Source organism: Stegostoma tigrinum, chromosome 25, assembly GCF_030684315.1.
Source record: "Stegostoma tigrinum isolate sSteTig4 chromosome 25, sSteTig4.hap1, whole genome shotgun sequence".
Lineage (NCBI taxonomy): Eukaryota > Metazoa > Chordata > Chondrichthyes > Orectolobiformes > Stegostomatidae > Stegostoma > Stegostoma tigrinum.
In genome coordinates, this window is record NC_081378.1 from 44,548,540 (window position 1) to 44,566,417 (window position 17,878).

General features: G+C 37.4%; 1 protein-coding gene across 17 annotated transcripts in view; it reads left to right on the plus strand.

Annotated features, from left to right (window-relative positions):
* Window positions 1–17,878, plus strand: part of plekha5 (pleckstrin homology domain containing, family A member 5) — a 259,844-nt gene that overhangs the window by 207,328 nt on the left and 34,638 nt on the right. For 10 of the 17 annotated variants that reach the window (XM_059654679.1, XM_059654681.1, XM_059654680.1 and 7 more), the window contains 9 exons: window positions 579–662; window positions 5,399–5,518; window positions 6,384–6,437; window positions 9,710–9,790; window positions 12,417–12,482; window positions 14,685–14,765; window positions 14,864–15,013; window positions 15,846–15,947; window positions 16,216–16,330. In XM_059654679.1, coding sequence (XP_059510662.1) covers window positions 579–662; window positions 5,399–5,518; window positions 6,384–6,437; window positions 9,710–9,790; window positions 12,417–12,482; window positions 14,685–14,765; window positions 14,864–15,013; window positions 15,846–15,947; window positions 16,216–16,330 — 853 coding nt within the window. Of the gene's footprint in view, window positions 1–578; window positions 663–5,398; window positions 5,519–6,383; window positions 6,438–9,660; window positions 9,791–12,416; window positions 12,483–14,684; window positions 14,766–14,863; window positions 15,014–15,845; window positions 15,948–16,215; window positions 16,331–17,878 lie in introns of those variants that run through there. The other 7 variants (XM_059654683.1, XM_059654682.1, XM_059654684.1 and 4 more) reach the window with 7 other exon arrangements.

The following is a 17,878-nucleotide window of genomic DNA, read 5'->3' on the forward strand; positions in this document are numbered from 1 at the left end:
CTCCCCCTCTCTCCCTATTTATTCCAGAACCCTCTCCCCATTCCCCTCTCTGATGAAGGGTCTAGGTCCGAAACGTCAGCTTTTGTGCTCCTGAGATGCTGCTTGGCCTGCTGTGTTCATCCAGCTTCACACTTTGTTATCTGTGTTACATAATCTTTTTTTGTGCCCAGTGAAAATTCTTTTATGTAAATCAGAATTAATCTGGCTGCTGAATTTTATTGGGGAAATGTTGACACTCATTTCAAAATGTGAGTTGTACTTCACAATCACTAATCACAGAATAACTCATTAAAATACAGTGCTATAGTGGATGATCTTTATCAGTCCTTGATTTTTAAAAAAAAAATGTGAATTGCCAAATATCATGTGCCCAGTCCTTGCTCGACTCTGAGGAATCTTCATCCAATGTATTGAAGTGAGAATTTTTTTTGTCCCACTCTAATACACAGCTTAGAAATCATTTGTAGAATAACTTTGGTGATGTCAGTGAACTCCAAAAGATTATAAATGAAAAAATATTAGGAGGATGGAAGAAACATCAGTGATGCAGAATTGTTTCCATTCTTTTCTCTCCTTAGTTTATCTATCCACCAAACAGAAGGTCAATGCCTGCTGGTATACCTGTGCAAACCATTCCATCCGAGAGCTTGCAAGGCAAAACGGTGAGTCATTTGAGTTTCATTATGGGGCACATTTTTCACATTTCTTCATCTGAGGAATGTTTTCATGAAATTGACAGTTCAGACATTCTTTCTGTATTTGCTTCTGTTTTGATAATTTGAATTCTCTGAATGAATTAACACACCATTGTTTGTAGATTTTGTCAGGAGCCTAATAAGGGAAATGGGAGAAAACTTGAGGAATATTGATGGTTTGTTTAGAGGTCCAAATTTTGTTCTGACCAAGTAGTTAAGTTGCCATAATTTGTCATATCTAATAACTAGGTCTATATGTGTTCATGGACAGATTCCAGCTTCTAAACTTTTGTATCTATACCAAGGTTCCCAAACTGTGATCCCTAATGGTGTCACCTAGATGGTTTCTGAGATCATAATCTCCCTCCTCTTCCAAGGCAACAACGGTGACTGCAGGCAAGAGATTCTGGCAGAACAGACATGGACTTATTGAATGCTTGTCTTCAGACAAAGGGCCAACAGTGAGCCCAAAGCACACTTTAAACTGTCTAGCTGGGCTTGGGATGCTTGTCTGCCAATTTATACTAGGAGACAGAAGCAAATGGTGCAGTCAATGAGTACAGGAAATTTGGGAGGCGAAGCAGCTAGCCTGAAAAGTGAGTGGCTGCTTTAAATTTGTGTGTTTCTGCGTCAGTCTGCCTGTTTTACAGCAAAGGCTGATTACATTATATACAACATTACTTCAAGCAACCATTGATATTGAAGAAGAATATAGATAAATATCTGATAAATGCTGAGAGGAACGAGACTAGGGTGTAAAGACAGTCGAGTCAAAGGATTTGTGGTACCCCATCTTCAATTGCTTTTGTTGAAGGCTCCTCTGTGCTTTTTAAATATATCAGCATTGCATGATTCCTGTTGTCACAGGCCCTATTCCTGTTTGTTTCATTCTTGCGTTTGAAAGCCCTGCTATACATATTTAAAATAACTTGTTAAAGAAAGTTAAATAATTCCAGTTGTTAGTTTCAAACTAATCAAGAATAAGATGTTCAGAATAACTGCTGTCCTTCATCTTAAATCCTATCTCAAACCCTCTTCAATTTTCTTCAGACAAAGTTGTCTGCTGTGAGGGGTGTGGGGGCAGTGGGGAGAGAGTGAATGTGTGGTTGTGGTGGAATTGGATAAGAGCAGTTCAGTCCAATGTAATACTTAGACAGGCAAAATAAACGGAATCGCCTTAACCACTGTAATTATGATATTCAATGTTCTGTTTCTGCCTCTTGAGCAGCATCTGTGACCATTTAGCTCTCTTTGTTGCTATCTGTGAAGCCAAGAAATTAACTAAAATCATTACTATTTCAGCTAACATGTAACCTGTACTAATAAACTTGTTTGTGATTACTCGCAAGTTAGCCAATCTAACTCTAACTCCAATGTGTCAGAAACAAAAATCTGTTCAAAAGGGAGTGATGAGAACTGAGATTAAATGTAGGGTGCAGAATCTATATATTTACATGTGAATAAATTGCACACCAGAGTATCCTGGGAAATGAGGCATTCACCATATATAATAGCTTTCTTATGTAGGGTGTTTGTCATTTAGGAACCTGGGATTTAAACCCTAGTCACTGTTCGAGGTAGTAGTGACAGAGTGACTGGTTTCTGTGTGTGTGTAGTGAGTATTATGGACCAGATCAAATGCCCTCAAAATCTATTAAGAAGGTAGCCTAGGCCCCAATTTTTTTTTTATTTTAAAAGGCAAGTGTGAGGCATTGAGTTCTGGATACAATTCAATTGGCCAAATTCTATTGAAATATTTAACAAGATTGCATACATGAGGATCAATGGTCGGCACAACATTGTGGGCTGAAGGGCCTGTTCTGTGCTGTACTGTTCTATGTTCTATGTTCTAAGATAATAAATATATTAACTACCACTGATTAGCTGTTCCTCGATAGGAACATCCCAATGAACAAACTGTTGGCAGAGGCAGCAGGAAGAAGCTGCTATATATCTCCAAACCCAACAGCTACTGAAAGTTAAACTAAAATCCTAATTCTGTGGGAGCTTGACCCCACCCTTTAAGGCTGCTTCTACTGTTATAATGTTAAAGAAAAGATTCCAAAGCCACAAGCTGTTTACTTTATTGACTTGGAACAGACTGCTCGTTACCTCTGACTAAACCTCTTTTTATTAAAAAAAACCATGACAAAATTCACCTTTTAAAGCCATGGTATCATTACATGAGGGAGACGTGCCGATCACTGTGCACGTATTGGAACCGAAAGGCTGGGAGGTGCTGATTTTGTGTGGGATGGCATTGAGAAGTGCTGCACTAAGCCATTTTGTCACTGAGGAATATGAAACCATTGGCTGAAACCTGCATGAGTACATAAAATAACAATGTTTTTGCAACAGACTTTAAATCATAGATTTTTTATGTTTAACTTGTGTATTATTTAATTTATTATCAAGAAACATTGCCATAAATAACAGTGAACATGGTATGCAGCCTTAGTTATAGAGTCGTACAGCATAGAAACAGATCCTTCAGTCCACGCCAACCACAATTCCAAACCAAACTAGTCCCACCTTCCTGCACTTGGACCATATCCCTCCAAACATTTCTTATTTAAGTATTTGTCTAAATGTCTTTTAAATGTTATAACCGTACCTGCATTCACCTTTTCGTTCATTTCATGCACAAAGCACTTGCTGTGTAAAATGATTACTCCTCTTGTACCTTTTAAATTTTTCTTCTTTCACCTTAAAAATATGGCCTCGAGTCTTGAAATCCCCAACCCTAGGGAAAAGACGCTTAACGTTCACATTATCTGGCTGACTGGAACATTCTCCTTTTCCATTGTTCAGCTGGAATGTCTGTTCCATTCTTATCTATCCAGTCATAGCCAAAAGATTCATCTGCAATGGCTTCTGTTCTCATTCCTCACCTATATCTACATCCCCTAAGGATCTATCAATGACTGGCTCCTATTTCATATATGCATATTTCCATTCAGCAAAGACATTCAGAAACACAATGTAAGTTTGTATGTATGCTGATAACACATCGGTTTGTCCTTACCAGCACCTCGATCAATATCTCCACTCTATTTGTACACTTTTAGTTGACCTTTTGCGCTGGATGAGCGGCAATTTCCTCAAGTTAAATATTGAGAAGACTAAATCTTTGTCTTTGGTTCCAGGCTAAAAAAATCCATATCCTAGCCAGTCATTGTATCTTTTGTAATGCCTTAGGCCAAATCAGACTGTTTGCAGATTTGAGATGAGTTAACAACTGCAGTCACATCATCACTAAGATTGTGTCAATTTTAACCATCGTAATTTACCCTGCCTTAGCTTATAAATTGATATAAACCTCAGCAATTGCTTTTCTACCTTAGGAGTAACTATTCCAGTCCATTACATTAAACTCATCCAAACTTTTGCAATTTGTATTCTAACTTACAACATGTCACTTTCACCCATTGGGCTACTTCATGTCTCACTCAAGTTATATCAGAATTTAAAAATTCTTAACCTTCTTTTCAGAGCCTTATCTTTCCCAATCTCTGTAACATGCCTCCCCGGGAAAGCAACAAACCATCCTAAATTTACTCTCACTACCACAGAATCGTCTGTCTATGCCCCTGACAGGATAGTCTCCGAAAACAATAATTCCATTAAGTTTTTTTTTCAAATGCTGCTTAATATAAGAATCATTCCAAGCATCCAATAACTAACTGGCCCTTCCATTTTCTGCAGAGACTATTCCCTTCAACTGTTCCAAAAAAATGAATATCATTGCTTATATCACATTTTGGGATGCTGTAAAGTCATGACATACTTCTTCCAACTCAAAATAAAATTGAAAAATAGTAAGTGCATAAGTGGACCTGTTTATTTTGCTTTTGATTTTTTTTTCGCTAAACGTCTGACTGTAAAAGAATGGAATTTCAGGAAGAGATCCTTTAAGATCTTTAGCTAAATATTGATGATTCGTGGAGGGGATGAAATGCACTTTCATCCACAGTTTGTTAATATTCCAGTTAAACTCTTAATGATTTGGGCCCAAAATGTGAAAAGCATTTTGAGGACAACTTAATTTTCATTATAAGAGTAATTTGAGTTTGGAGGTAAGAAAATAATCAGTTAGTGTCTTTCACTGGACTTCTCAGACAGTGACATTAGTGTAAACATGATATGTTTGACTCCTTCAGTCAAGCACTCAGAAAGCGATGCAACAGCATCACATATTGTTATAATGTGAAAGAACCTGTGCAAGATGCATTTCAATTAAAATTTAACTGCATCTGGAGTAGTCAAATCTTGAATGAAACTCCCCTAAAGGAATTATGGTTTAATGGCTTTCAATGGGCTGTATGTAACGTGCTCTGCACTGTCCACAGAAGTTGTGAATCTCTCTGTTTTGAAAGAACTTGTTAATGCATTTCAATCTGATCCTTTGCTTCTTTGTATCTGCACATTATAAAATGAAAAACAATTCATTATGAATTGTGTGTGGATACTGCTTTGACCACATTACAGATACCTGCCAAAAAAAATTAGCCGTTATTTGACAATTTAATCTGTAATGGTCTTCATCCCAACGGTGATGCCACGTGTTCATATTTAGCAGCACTTGTAGATTTAGTTCAGTGTCTCTTTCCTGAGAACTGTGCACTCAAAGATAATCTAATTGTTTAGTTAACAAATTAATGTATTTTCCCCATTTTTTGGCTCCCTAAACTGCATATCTGCAGCCAGAGGAGTTGACATTGCTGCTAATCAAGCTGAGGCGGCAGCAAGCGGAAGTAAACGGCATCCGGGAGCACACAGCAACACAACTCATGCAGCTGAACCTCAGTGACGCAAATCCCAAGGTCAGCTGTAAAATAATCTGTTGTATTCTCCCACCATTGTCTTATGGTCTGTTCATCCATTACTGATTTGTGTGCTGGTGCTCATCAACTGTTTTTTTTAAATTTGGAATATTCATGTACAGTAGACCTTTAATGCAACTCCTGGGTAAGATTGAATTTCTAAACTATCGTTGAATCTAATGGAAAAACTGTTCCATACTATATTGATTTCATCAGTCTTCATAAAAAATTATTTTCCTACAATATACCATTAGGTGATGATTTCCATGCATCCAGGGTTGTGTGCAGTTAACATTGTTCTTTTTTGTAAAAAGAGAATTTGCTTGCTGGTACAAATATGTATTATGTTTTGGATGGGAGATAAGAACCAAAATGCTGAACTTATCAATGTTGTGTTTGAAACTATGAGCACTTAAAGTGCTTGATTGTAAAGCTATCTTAGAGGGATACATCTCGTTTTTGAGACAGAACGATTTATTTTTTATTGCCCAGTTTGCCATCGCAAAACATAGAAATCCTTGAGCATAGAGGGAAACCATTTGGCGCATTGTGTTTTTGAAAGAACTAGTGATTTGTTCCAGTCTCCTTTTGCCCATAGCCATGCAAGTTTTTCCGATTTAAATTTCTCATGTTCAAGACTGATCAATGTACTTCTCAAACAAGTGCTTAAACTTGCCTTTGTCTTTGTATTTATAACTGAATTGGTGTTTCTTAACTTGACTGATACCTTTACTTGATGCAACGTTGTGTCAGTGAATGCTTCATTAAAATTCCTGCACTTCTTTTTAAAATATTTATAGTCTACTGTTCTTTGTCCTTCTTTCTTATTTTAAATTCTTTGTTCTTCTTTATTGCTGCCTGTTAGAATGATATCCTTATTCATCACCTTCAAAGAAATCTCATGTATTTGGATTATCAGGTGGGAGTACTAGAAATTAATTGTTTTGTAATCTTGAGTTTCCCAGTGCATGAGTTACTTTGATGCGTCACCAAAAATTCCTCAACTAACCTGAGAGCAAAAAAAACCTACACCAAATGTGCAAAATTTTTAAACTGTGTGTATGTTATTGTTTTCAGTCTTGGTTTTAAATATTTTGTTGCCTTGTTCCTCAGTATCCCGCTCCCCATAAAATGAAACAAATTAAGGCATTTTAGAACTTGATGATAACCTGCTCAACAGGAGTGATTTCTCAGTATTCATAGATGTGCATTCTTAGAGACCCGCTGAGAACTTTCTATGGAAGCTAATTGTTTATAATTATTGTAACTGCCTATTTGAGTTAAATACAGTTCAGCCTTGGAACAGACATTTGACAATAAAGGAAACTTGAGAAGTTGCTTGGCTGGCTGATGATAACTGCCTAATTTTCTGGGAAATTTCCCAGGCCGTTGGTGGTCGGTGTATGGGTGTATAGGGAAAAAAAGGAGTAAAAAACTGCCAGGTGAGTATCCTGACTTCTTCCTTTGCAGGGATGGGTGGAAATTGTGTCAGCAAGCAGCAAGCACCACAGGAAGTCAATCAAATAATTAAGGAGGCCATTGAGAGAAGCTCTGTGTTTTCATTGACTTTTCGCAAAGAACAGATAGATCACACACACTGTCTGTACTATGGCAGTATAGAAGAGGACGGTGTACAACAAAATATTGTTAGTAGGCCGTCAGCACTATAAAGTGACAAGTCTGGGATCAGCAGATGGAAGAGGCTTGCAGTGACAAGGGATGTCTTTGAGGCTAATATGATACTGATAGTGATCTTGGTGAAGACATTAGTGGCTGTTCCTGCAGGAAACTTTTGGTACTAAGGGGTGCAGACCTTCCCAATCTTTTTCTTCAGAAGTAGAGCCTCCAAGGCACCACACTTCTAAATATCTATGTAAGTCACTGTGAAGGATATCATTGGCATTTTAAGTCCTGCCTGCTATTCTTAATTGAATAGTGATCTTGCAGGTGGTTTCAATGCCTTCCAGAAGTTCAACTAGTAATTATGCTACCCATGATCATTATCCTGACATTCAGGCTAAAACTCAGGTGATTAGGTTCAGCAGGGAGTTGTGATGAATTTGAGTTTCTTGCACTGATTATTTCAAATAACAGATAATATTAAGTAACATTATTTTGACAGTGTACGTGAAATTGATCTTTAAATATTAACTCTGCAATTTCTATTCAATGCAAAGACTTACTATGCAATATGTTGTAAAGATTGTATATACGTGTTGGTGTATTACAGTCCTTCATATACTTGTAGTTTAAACTTCCAGGGGCTGCTTGTGAACAGATATTCTACAAAGAAGCTGAGATAACAAGGTGCAGAGCTGGATGAACACAGCAGGCCAAGCAGCATCAGAAAAGCAGGAAGGCTGACGTTTCAGGCCTAGACCCTTCTTCAGAAATGGGGGAGGGGATGAGAATCCTGAAATGAATAGGGAGAGAGGGGTAGGTGGATAGAAGATGGATAGAGGAGAAGATAAGTGGAGAGGAGACAGACAGGTCAAAGAGGCAGGGATGGAGCCAGTAGAGGGGAGTGTAGGTGGGGATGTAGGGAGGGGATAGGTCAGTCCAGGGAGGACGGACTTGTCAAGGGAGTGGGATAAGGTTAGTAGTTAGGAGATGTGGATCGGGCTTGGGGTGGGAGGAGGGGAGAGGTGGGACGAAGGACACTTTAGGGAGGCGGGGATGAGTAGGGCTGGCTTTGGGATGCGGTGAGGGGAAGGGAGATTTTGAAACTTGTGAAGTCCACATTGATACCATTGGGCTGCAGGGTTCCCAAGCAGAATATGAGTTGCTGTTCCTGCAACCTTCGGGTAGCATCGTTGTGGCACTGCAGGAGGCCCTGGATGGTCATGTCGTCTGAGGAATGGGACGGGGAGTTGAAATTGTTCAACTACCCGTCCCATTCCTCAGACGACATGTCCATCCGGGGCCTCCTGCAGTGCCACAACAATGCGAAGGTTGCAGGAACAGCAACTCATATTCTGCTTGGGAACCCTGCAGCCCAATGGTATCAATGTGGACTTCACAAGCTTCAAAATCTCCCCTCCCCCCACCGCATCCCAAAACTAGCCCAGCTCGTCCCTGCCTCCCTAACCAGTCCTTCCTCCCACTTCTCCCCTCCTCCCACCTTAAGCCCCACTCCCATCTACTAACTTCATCCCACCTCCTTGACCTGTCTGCCCTCCCTGGACCATATCCCATCCCTAACTTCCCTCTACTGGCTCCATCCATGCCTCTTTGCCTGTCTCCTCTCCACCTATCTTCTCCTCTATCCATCTTCTATCCGCCTCCCCCTCGCTCCCTATTTATTTCAGAATGCCCTCCCCCTCTCCCATTTCTGAAGAAGGGTCAAGGCCTGAAACATCAGCCTTCCTGCTTTTCAAATGCTGCTTGGCCTGCTGTGCTCTTCCAGCTCTGCACCTTGTTATGTTAAATTCTCCAGCACTGCCATTTCTGCTGTCTCTTCTACAAAGAAGCTTTGGCTAACTGCAAAAACAAAGTGTGTTACTTCATCATGGAGCAGAAAATGTTGTAAAATCTCTATTAGCAGGAAGGACTGAGGTACATCAGTGTGTATGCATCCATCTCTTTTTAGTATTTAGGATTACGTGATGATTCTCTTCAAAAGAAATCTTGTGTTTTTAAACTTCTGGCTGTTGTGGGAGGTAAGAGATGATATTATTGAATCAGTTATAGCTCCATTAAAAACCTTGGATTTTTGAGTACTCTGACATAAAGAATACATTGGGAAACTAGCCCAACCTCCATATTTTTATCAGTGATAAAGAATATGAAATAGAAAATGAGCAAGCTCCATATTTTACCTCTTACTGCAGGAAAAAGAAGTATTTTGCCTGAGTTTCAAGCATTTTACCACAGTGTTACACTTAGCATATTGTAATTTATTTTGAATAAAATTCAAACCTGTTGAGTTGATACAAATTTGCCAAAGCTGAACCCAATTGATCACATTCTACCAGTATGTTGTCAACAGAATTTTATAATCAAACCTAGAAACTTCCCAATTTCTTCATACCTAGTCCCTCAAGAATTTTTTTTTTCAGTTTGGTATATAATGCTTGCAAAAGGCTTTGGTACCTATTCCAAAATGCAGGAGCTATAATCACTGTTTCATCTTTTAAATCCAGCCATGCTGTAAACTGATGTTTACTGTATGCTCCTCCTGATTTGAAATAGATGAAAGAAAATGAACCTTTAATCGCCACGGTTCACACAATGATTGAGAACTCAGCACCAAGGCCACAAGTATACAAGCAAGTAAGGTCTTGGATATTGATTGCTTTGCTTAATCACAGAGCCCTATGTATGGCAGTTTTCAGTTGATCACACTTAAATCATACCCTGGAGTTCTTATTTACTTCAGTGATATTCATCCATGCATTTGAACTATGCTGAGATAGTGTTTTAGCATGGCTTATTTTACCATCCAAAACATATGTTACGCTTTGCTGCAAACTCTGCTGAAGTTATACTCCCTTATGTTTTAGATCTGGTTTTGGAATTCTACAGTCAAGTCTGACAAGTCCCAGAATGAAATTAATTTCATATGGAACAGGAAATATAGTATAACGTGAGAAAAAGAATCAACTGATTTATTACAGTAACAAATCAAATCAAAATGAATTTATGAAATGGTTTCATAATTTAGAGAAATGTGGGTCAGTCTTAAACCCTGAGGTAACTGAAGTTCAACTGGAATTTATTAATGAAGATTTCTAATCTGTTTCAAAATTTAAAAAAAATTAAATCACTTGGCAAACAAAAGCATAATTATTCTGCAAAAATTTACTGAAGTATAAACACAGTGCTGTTGCTTATTCATACACTGACCTCTGCTCGTGCATCCTAAATGTGTACCCACAAAGTAATTTAAAGTTGATTACAAATGTGATCCCTGACTTTGTTTTCAACGTAGCTCAATGTTTCTGCATGGCAGTTGTGACAGCATGCTTAAATGTATATAGTGTATGAAAGCAGAAGCAGCAGAAATGTTGTAGTTTGCAGTTTGTGTCTGTACTTTCTTCAACCTATATGTGTTCAAGTTCAGATGCAAGGTACGTTTGGTGATGTTGTGGATAATATTCCATCTAGTGACAAATGGAAATTCTGAACTAATTAAACTTGCATGTCAACTATTAGACTGCCTTAACTGTTTGTTGCCTTTTTCATATAAGTTGAACCTATGGTATTGCAGATTTATAGCCCAAAATATATGACATGAATATTCTGATTTGCAGCTGCATTTTGAGGTAAGGTTGGTTTTACCCTAGAGAAGCAGGTATGTTAATTGCCCAACTGACACTGGGATGGTGGTGTGAATGCCTCAGCTTTTCATAGTAAAATAAGATTTCAAAGTTGATCAGATAATATGTATTCTTTTGTTATGAAGCTGATGTGATAGTTAGTTAACTTAATGAATATGTTCATAAACTGACTGATTTAAGGCAATAGTTATGTGAGCTGAGATCAGATAATTTGTACAAGTATTCTGTGTTACTTAGGTAATTGTTCACATGGGGTAAAATTGACATGTGCCATTTACACAAAATGCATCAAGCAAGTTGACGGGCCATCCTGCAGCACCATAGCCTCATCCTTTCCCATTTTCTTTTCTATGTAATTCATGGAAAAACAAAACTGCTATAGCACAAGACATGGTATAGATGTGATTTGTACTAATGGCACAGATTAGTTTTATCCCCTCGTTGTATTGCCTGTTTTAAAGGGGAATTTCAAAGATGGCATTTGTTTCAATATGTCATTTCTAGAGTCTAAATTTCCAGATTACAACTGCCTCACAAAAGAAAACTGCTAATATATTCAAATAATGCAGCTGAGGAAATCCAAACTTCTATCTCTTCTGTAAAATTGTGTACAGTTTACAGATGTGAAATATTTGTTACAAATATCCCCAATATGATATCAACTGAATTTAACTTTATTGTTAATTTATAGCTCTGGAATTTGCTAATAGCATTGAGCTTTGTTGCTGGTTGATGCACAGTACAGATTTCGCTCTCAGTTTAGGTTTAGTACATTATGAGTCTGAGATCTTTGCATTATCTGGTCTGTAGATCTGAAGAAGTAGTAAATCATTGTGGATCATATTTCTGTTGAGTGGCTTGCATTAAATTTGACAACAGTGTTTTTGTCTTGCCTTGATGTGATTTTTTTTAAATAAAATCAACGCAATGTAAATATGCAGCAGGTCTAGCAGCATTTCTGGAGCGGGAAACAGTTAACATTTCAAGCCCAGTATGACTTCTCTTAAAAACGTTAACTTTGTTTCTTTGCTGAGTACTTCAGAATTTTGTCTTAATTTTAGGTGTCAAGAATCCGCAACATTTTGCTTTAATGATTTTAAACTTTGGTCTATAATTGCTTTGTATGTAAGTTAGTAAGCCCATTCAAAATACAGGCAAAAAGAATGTTACACAGTGCATTATGCATTGGCACTTTATTTTTCAAAGGATCCCATTTAAAAAGTTAATTCTTTATTTGATATAAGTATAATGTGTAAATGTTCTGTTGTAAGAACACATTCTATAACCTATAATCTTGGGATTTCTTTATTTCTGACAAAGGTTCTTTTCCATAGAATGTTTATCTTTCTTATCAAAGATAACGTTCACTTTTCATATTTCAGGGAAAAAATAAATCATGAACTGTTTAACCCCGGGGCTAAGTTCACCAATCCCTTTGGAAGCCTTGTTTGAACTATGTATAGATTGAAGAATCAATGCTACATGTTGTTGCCCTATCTTCAACACATGCTCCCATCAATTTTGATTAACTGATGGGAGCACCACATTGCTGAACTTCACTTTAGTTAATCCATTGGGATTTTAACTCCATTGTTTTTTTTTCACTCATGTTCTTGTAGCTGGCTCAACAAGATGATTACAGAGAAACTATATACAGCCACAGACGTGAAAATCTGGACATTGATGTATGTGAAAATATTTTAGTGTTTTGCTACCACAATTTTGAGTTATTGTGTCTTAATTATTTTGTGATGAGATGCAACAGCAAGTTTTTGAAAGATATTCTAAGGCTATACTACAGATTCTTAAATTTAAAATAGTGCAATTTTTAAGTTGGATTTTGTCTGCTGATATATATCAGGAATACATTTCCCTCCTTAATGGAAATCATGCAATACAAAATTGCTTTTTGTTACCAAGAATACTTTATTTCTGTTCATATTTAATTAATATTTTCTGTCAATTAATTGATTACCAACAGCCTCCCAAATGTGAATCTTAGACTGTCAGTGAAATGGTCATAGTTCACTAATTCTAAGCAGTATTTTCTTTTTACTTCCCCATCTCACCTAGAAAATTAAAAAGCTTAGCTGAGATCATTTCCGTTACATTTAGAACCATTTCATTGAAACCAGAATCTAAAATGACAGGATTGCCAAAACCTTAAAAATTTTCACCTGATTAGAGGGCTAATGTGGGTTTATAAAGAGTAGGTCATGCCTGATGAATATGGTAGAGATTTTTTAAAATCATTGACTGAAATGGTGATTTGGGGAATGTTTATCACTGTTTATATAGAATAGAACACAAAAGGTCAAAAATTTGGTTCAGCTCTAGGTCAGGCTGCACCTGGTTGCTGTGAGCACTACACCTTAGGGAGTAAAGTGTGGATTTTCTGGAATGATAATTTAGTCCTGAAAGTTAAATGATAGGGAGGGGCTTAATAAGCTAAGGTTGTTTTTCTTGAAATTTAAGAAGCTATGTTGGGTTTTGAGTTTGATTTCTTGTTGTCACATGGACCAAGATACAGTGAGAAGTGTTCTTTTCCATGCTATACAGGCAGATGGTACAAAGTACATCAGGGTAGCAGAACAGAGTGCAGAATATAGTAAAAAATGGAAGAACTATGGATGCTGCAAATCAGAAACAAAGACAGAAATTGCTGGAAAATCTCAACAAGTCCGGCAGCATCTGTAGAGAGAAAGCAGAGTTAATGCTTACGGTCCAGTTCTTTGAAGAGTGAGGAATGACTCAATTAAAGTAAAATGGATATAGCAATAACATATCATAATATTATAATAGATCCTGATTGGTCATGACAAGATGGGTGAGGAAAGGATATTTCCTCTTGTGAATGAGCCCATCAACAGGTTACTGGTTAAAAATTGGTGTTGATCCTTTTAGTACAGAGATTCAGAAACTTTCATTTTGGAGGATTGTGTAACTTTGGAACTCTGCCCCAGATGGTGAAGGCAGTGAATATTTTTTAAGGGCAGTGTCAATAGATTCTTGAACAAAAACCGAAATTGCTTGTGAAACTCAGCAGGTCTGGCAGCATCTGTAGGAAGAAAGCAGAGTTAATGTTTTGAGTCTGGTGACTGCTCATCAGAATCTTTTGGCACGCTTCTATTCCTAAATCATTATATTTGTGTGTTCAGATTGAGGGCTGGACAGATGAAGCCTGATGCTAGATGGCTGCAGTAACACTAGAAAAAAGGAAGGGCTTTGAGGCTGGAGGTTGATTGACCACTGAAGGGAAGATCATAGTGTGTTTCCTTGGGGTGCTGGAGGGAAAGACTTTACTTGCTCCTATTCCACAACTGTGCAGTTGGAAAATAAACTTCACTGCTGAATCTGGTAAGAGTGTTTCCTGAGCCAGGACAAACCCAACGTGGTGATTACATTTAAATAGGTGATAAGATTAGTGGTATGCAGTCTGCTAACCATACTTGCATTTCTGACCCACCTTCTGATGAAAGGTTATTTGTCCATTCCATTTTAAACCAGAACTATGTCTATTTGACATTTTAGAATTGCACATTTTTAAAAATATAAGTCTTTGAGGGGAACGGAATTTTTACAATCTTCCATTAGTTTGCAAATGCATTAGTTTTTCAAATTGCTTTGTTCAGTAAACCAAAAGAAATTGTGAACTAGGTTACTGATTTACCTTGGCTTTGTTTAAAATGTGAGATTACAGTGTTCTCAAGCAGGAAATGCTGGTTTCCTTTGACTGGAAATTTATTAGAAAGAAACATTTATGTTGACATATTTTCTTGATGCATGTCTTCAGCAATTGCTGAACTTGAAGAAATGTTTAAAGCCATTTGTAGCTCTGATAGAGAATTAGCATTGTCATTTGTCAATCTTTGCACTTGCTGTTGTAGGGTAAATTGAGCCAATTATGTGAACAGGATAAGGTTGTTTGTGAGCAAGAAGAGAAACTGCAGCAGCTGCATAAAGAAAAAGTAAGAAATTATGATCAAATTATTTCAATTTCAACACAATACATATCTCCAATAAATATATTGAATTTAGACTGTAAATATTGCTTTGTCGTTTGCAGCATACACTTGAACAAGCTTTACTAGCTGCAAGTCAGGAGATTGAAATGAATGCACAAAATCCTACTGTAGTGCAAAGTGTAGCTTTGCAGAGAGATGTTTTACAAAATGGATTACTCAGCACTTGCAGGGAGATATCAAGAGCCACTGCAGTAAGTTGGAATAATTGTTATTAGTTTTTTGTAGTAACATCTGAAAACCACGTCTGCTTTAGTTTGTAATTCTTTTTGTAACATTCTCACACATTAAACTCACACATAAACTGTTGGTGAGCTTTTAATTTGCATAGGATTTATATTCAAAACACCTCAGGGCTTTTCTGATTATATGTAACATTTTGAGTATCATTTTGGCATACTATAGTCGACAGAGCTGACTAATGCAAGATTATGCCCATGTAAATTCTGGCTATATCATTGACTGGGAGGCACTGAGCATGTCAATCTCTTCCCAAAAGTGTGGAGGGGAGCTGGTCAAGACATAAACTGAAGTTGCTTTAGTTAGTCCTTGCACTCCACCTGGTGGCTAATCTAAGAAGCCTTGGTACAAATTCTATTCCCAAATTCACATTTCTGATCCATCTAATGAGAAGTTCTTCACCCACCCATTTCAAACCAGAAATTTGTCCATTCGTTGCTTTAGAATTTCACATTTTTAGGGATTTAAATCTTTGGAAGATTAAAATTTCCCCTCATTGTTCATCACCCAGCACATATGTGCAATTTTTTGATCTTTGATTTGTTTGTGAATGCAGATTATTTTTCAAATTGTCTTGTTCAGTAAACTGAAAGAAAGAGAATGTGATCTAGGTTTTGATTTCCCTCATTTTAGTTCAAATTGTAAGATTACAATTTACTGAATTAAGTTAATCCTGGTGTATAGCATGTGAGGTTGTTTTTAAGAATGGAAACTATAATGCATTTTAAAAACAATTTTTAAGAATAAAATAATTCTGCTGTTTAAACTATGTACTTTATGATCTAGGAACTAGAAAGAACATGGAAAGAGTATGAAAAATTAGAGTATGACGTAACTGTGGCAAGAACCCACTTACAACAACAACTAGACAGATGTGATGAAGTTCAGGTACTGGCTGTATTTGGACAGATGGATCTGATGTCTGTTTGTATTAACAATAACATAACCCCTTTTCCATCGAATATATACCCAGCAGCGTGCAATTGTAGACACATTGTTCACTGCAATTTCCTTACATTTTATCTATTTTGTAACAACATTATTGCATTATTCCTTTGCATACAGCACACCTAACCAAACACTGTTGTTATCTCTCCAATACATTTCATGCCTGATAAAGCATCTGTGTTCATGAATGCTTTACTTTTCTTCCAAGGTGGAGTTAACTGCTCAACAACGCCCTCAGATTCAAAAGGAGCTCTGGAGAATTGACGATGTTATGGAAGGACTCTCCCAAAGTAAACAGCAAAGGAGGAATTCTGGCAACACTGGTAAGAGAAGTCAACCCTGTTCTTGGTCCGAATTTCAAGTAATTAAATAGCAACTAATGTGGATTCCAGTAGAGGTAATGAGTTGAAGTGTTGTTTCATTTTCTTTTCCATTACTTCCCACACCCCACTGTGAGTTTATATTTCAGCTTATCTACAAAGCCTGCAGACAACTTGTTAGTTACACAATGAAGTCTTGAATGGCAGTTTTTTAAGTTTGTTTTGAACTGATGAACCAAAATTGTAGTATTCTCACATGAGAGGGCCTTTCTAGTTCTGTTCATGTCATAGGTTACAATAATTAGCACAACTATCAATCTGATTTTGTGATAAATAGGAAACAGTTTACCATGTGTACTAAGATGATCTCCTGCCTTCCATTCTCTAGGTAAAAACATGAGTAAAGATTTAAGTATTACAGCTGAGAAACAGGACATTCAATCCAACAGATCCTTGCCAGTGTTTACGCTTAAGACCCTCCTGCTCACCTTCATCTAGCAATATGATTCTATTATTGTATGCTCCTCTTCTTTGTGGTTATATAGCTTCCCTGCAGATGCACCTTTGCTATTTATCTAAACTATTCCATGTGCAAGCAAGTTCCACTTATGCTGGTATAGAAGTTAGTCCTGCTTCTCCTATTAGATTTATTAGTGACTGGCATGTGTTTTTGGGCTGTAGTTCTGGATTTCTGTCCTTCTCACAAAAGCAAGAATCTTTTCACTGCCTCTACCCTATCAAGGCAAGACTGTAAAGTAGTATAAATAGTATTGGACCAGTAATCTGGAGACCTCAGCAAAGTCCTGAGGACTAGAGCTCAAAATCCAGCGCTGCAACATATAGAAATTCAAATTAATTAATAAAAAAAGGAAGTAAAAACCAATCACTCTAATAGCGACCATGAAGCTATCATTGATCATCTTCTTCAGAGATATGAATCTGCCACCCTTGTCCTGTTTGTCTATGTATGACTCCAGATCCACAGCAATGTAATTGATTCTTAGCTGCCCTCAGTGAAATTGCTAAATAACCCACTCAGTTCAAGATATTTATGCTTGGACAACAAATGCCGACCTTGCCAAAAATTCATGAAAGAATGAAGAACAGGAAAAACTTGCAAGAACTGGGAGACCTTGACATTGTTATCCCCAGCTGTTTCTTCTAAAACGCGAAAGTCAATTCTGATATAATTCTAGTAATTTTTTTTTGTAGCTTCTGCAGTGACTGTGCTCTTTTTTAAAAACACAAATATAGCCTCTGTGTAAATGTTTTCTTTTTGTGTTTTTATACTATGGAGGTCAGAAAGAACAATTCAAGTTCATCCAGTTCTATAAGTTTTAACATTACATACAAGATAATGCATCGCTTAGAAAGGGTGAATGCTGGGAGGTTGCTTCTGTTAGGCGGGGAGACTAGGACCCGTGGGCCCAGCCTTAGAATTAGAGGGGGTCAGTTTAGAGTGCAAATGAGGAGACATTTCTTCAGCCAGAGAGTGGTGGGCTTGTGGAATTCATTGCCGTGGAGTGCAGTAGAGGCTGGGACGTTAAATGT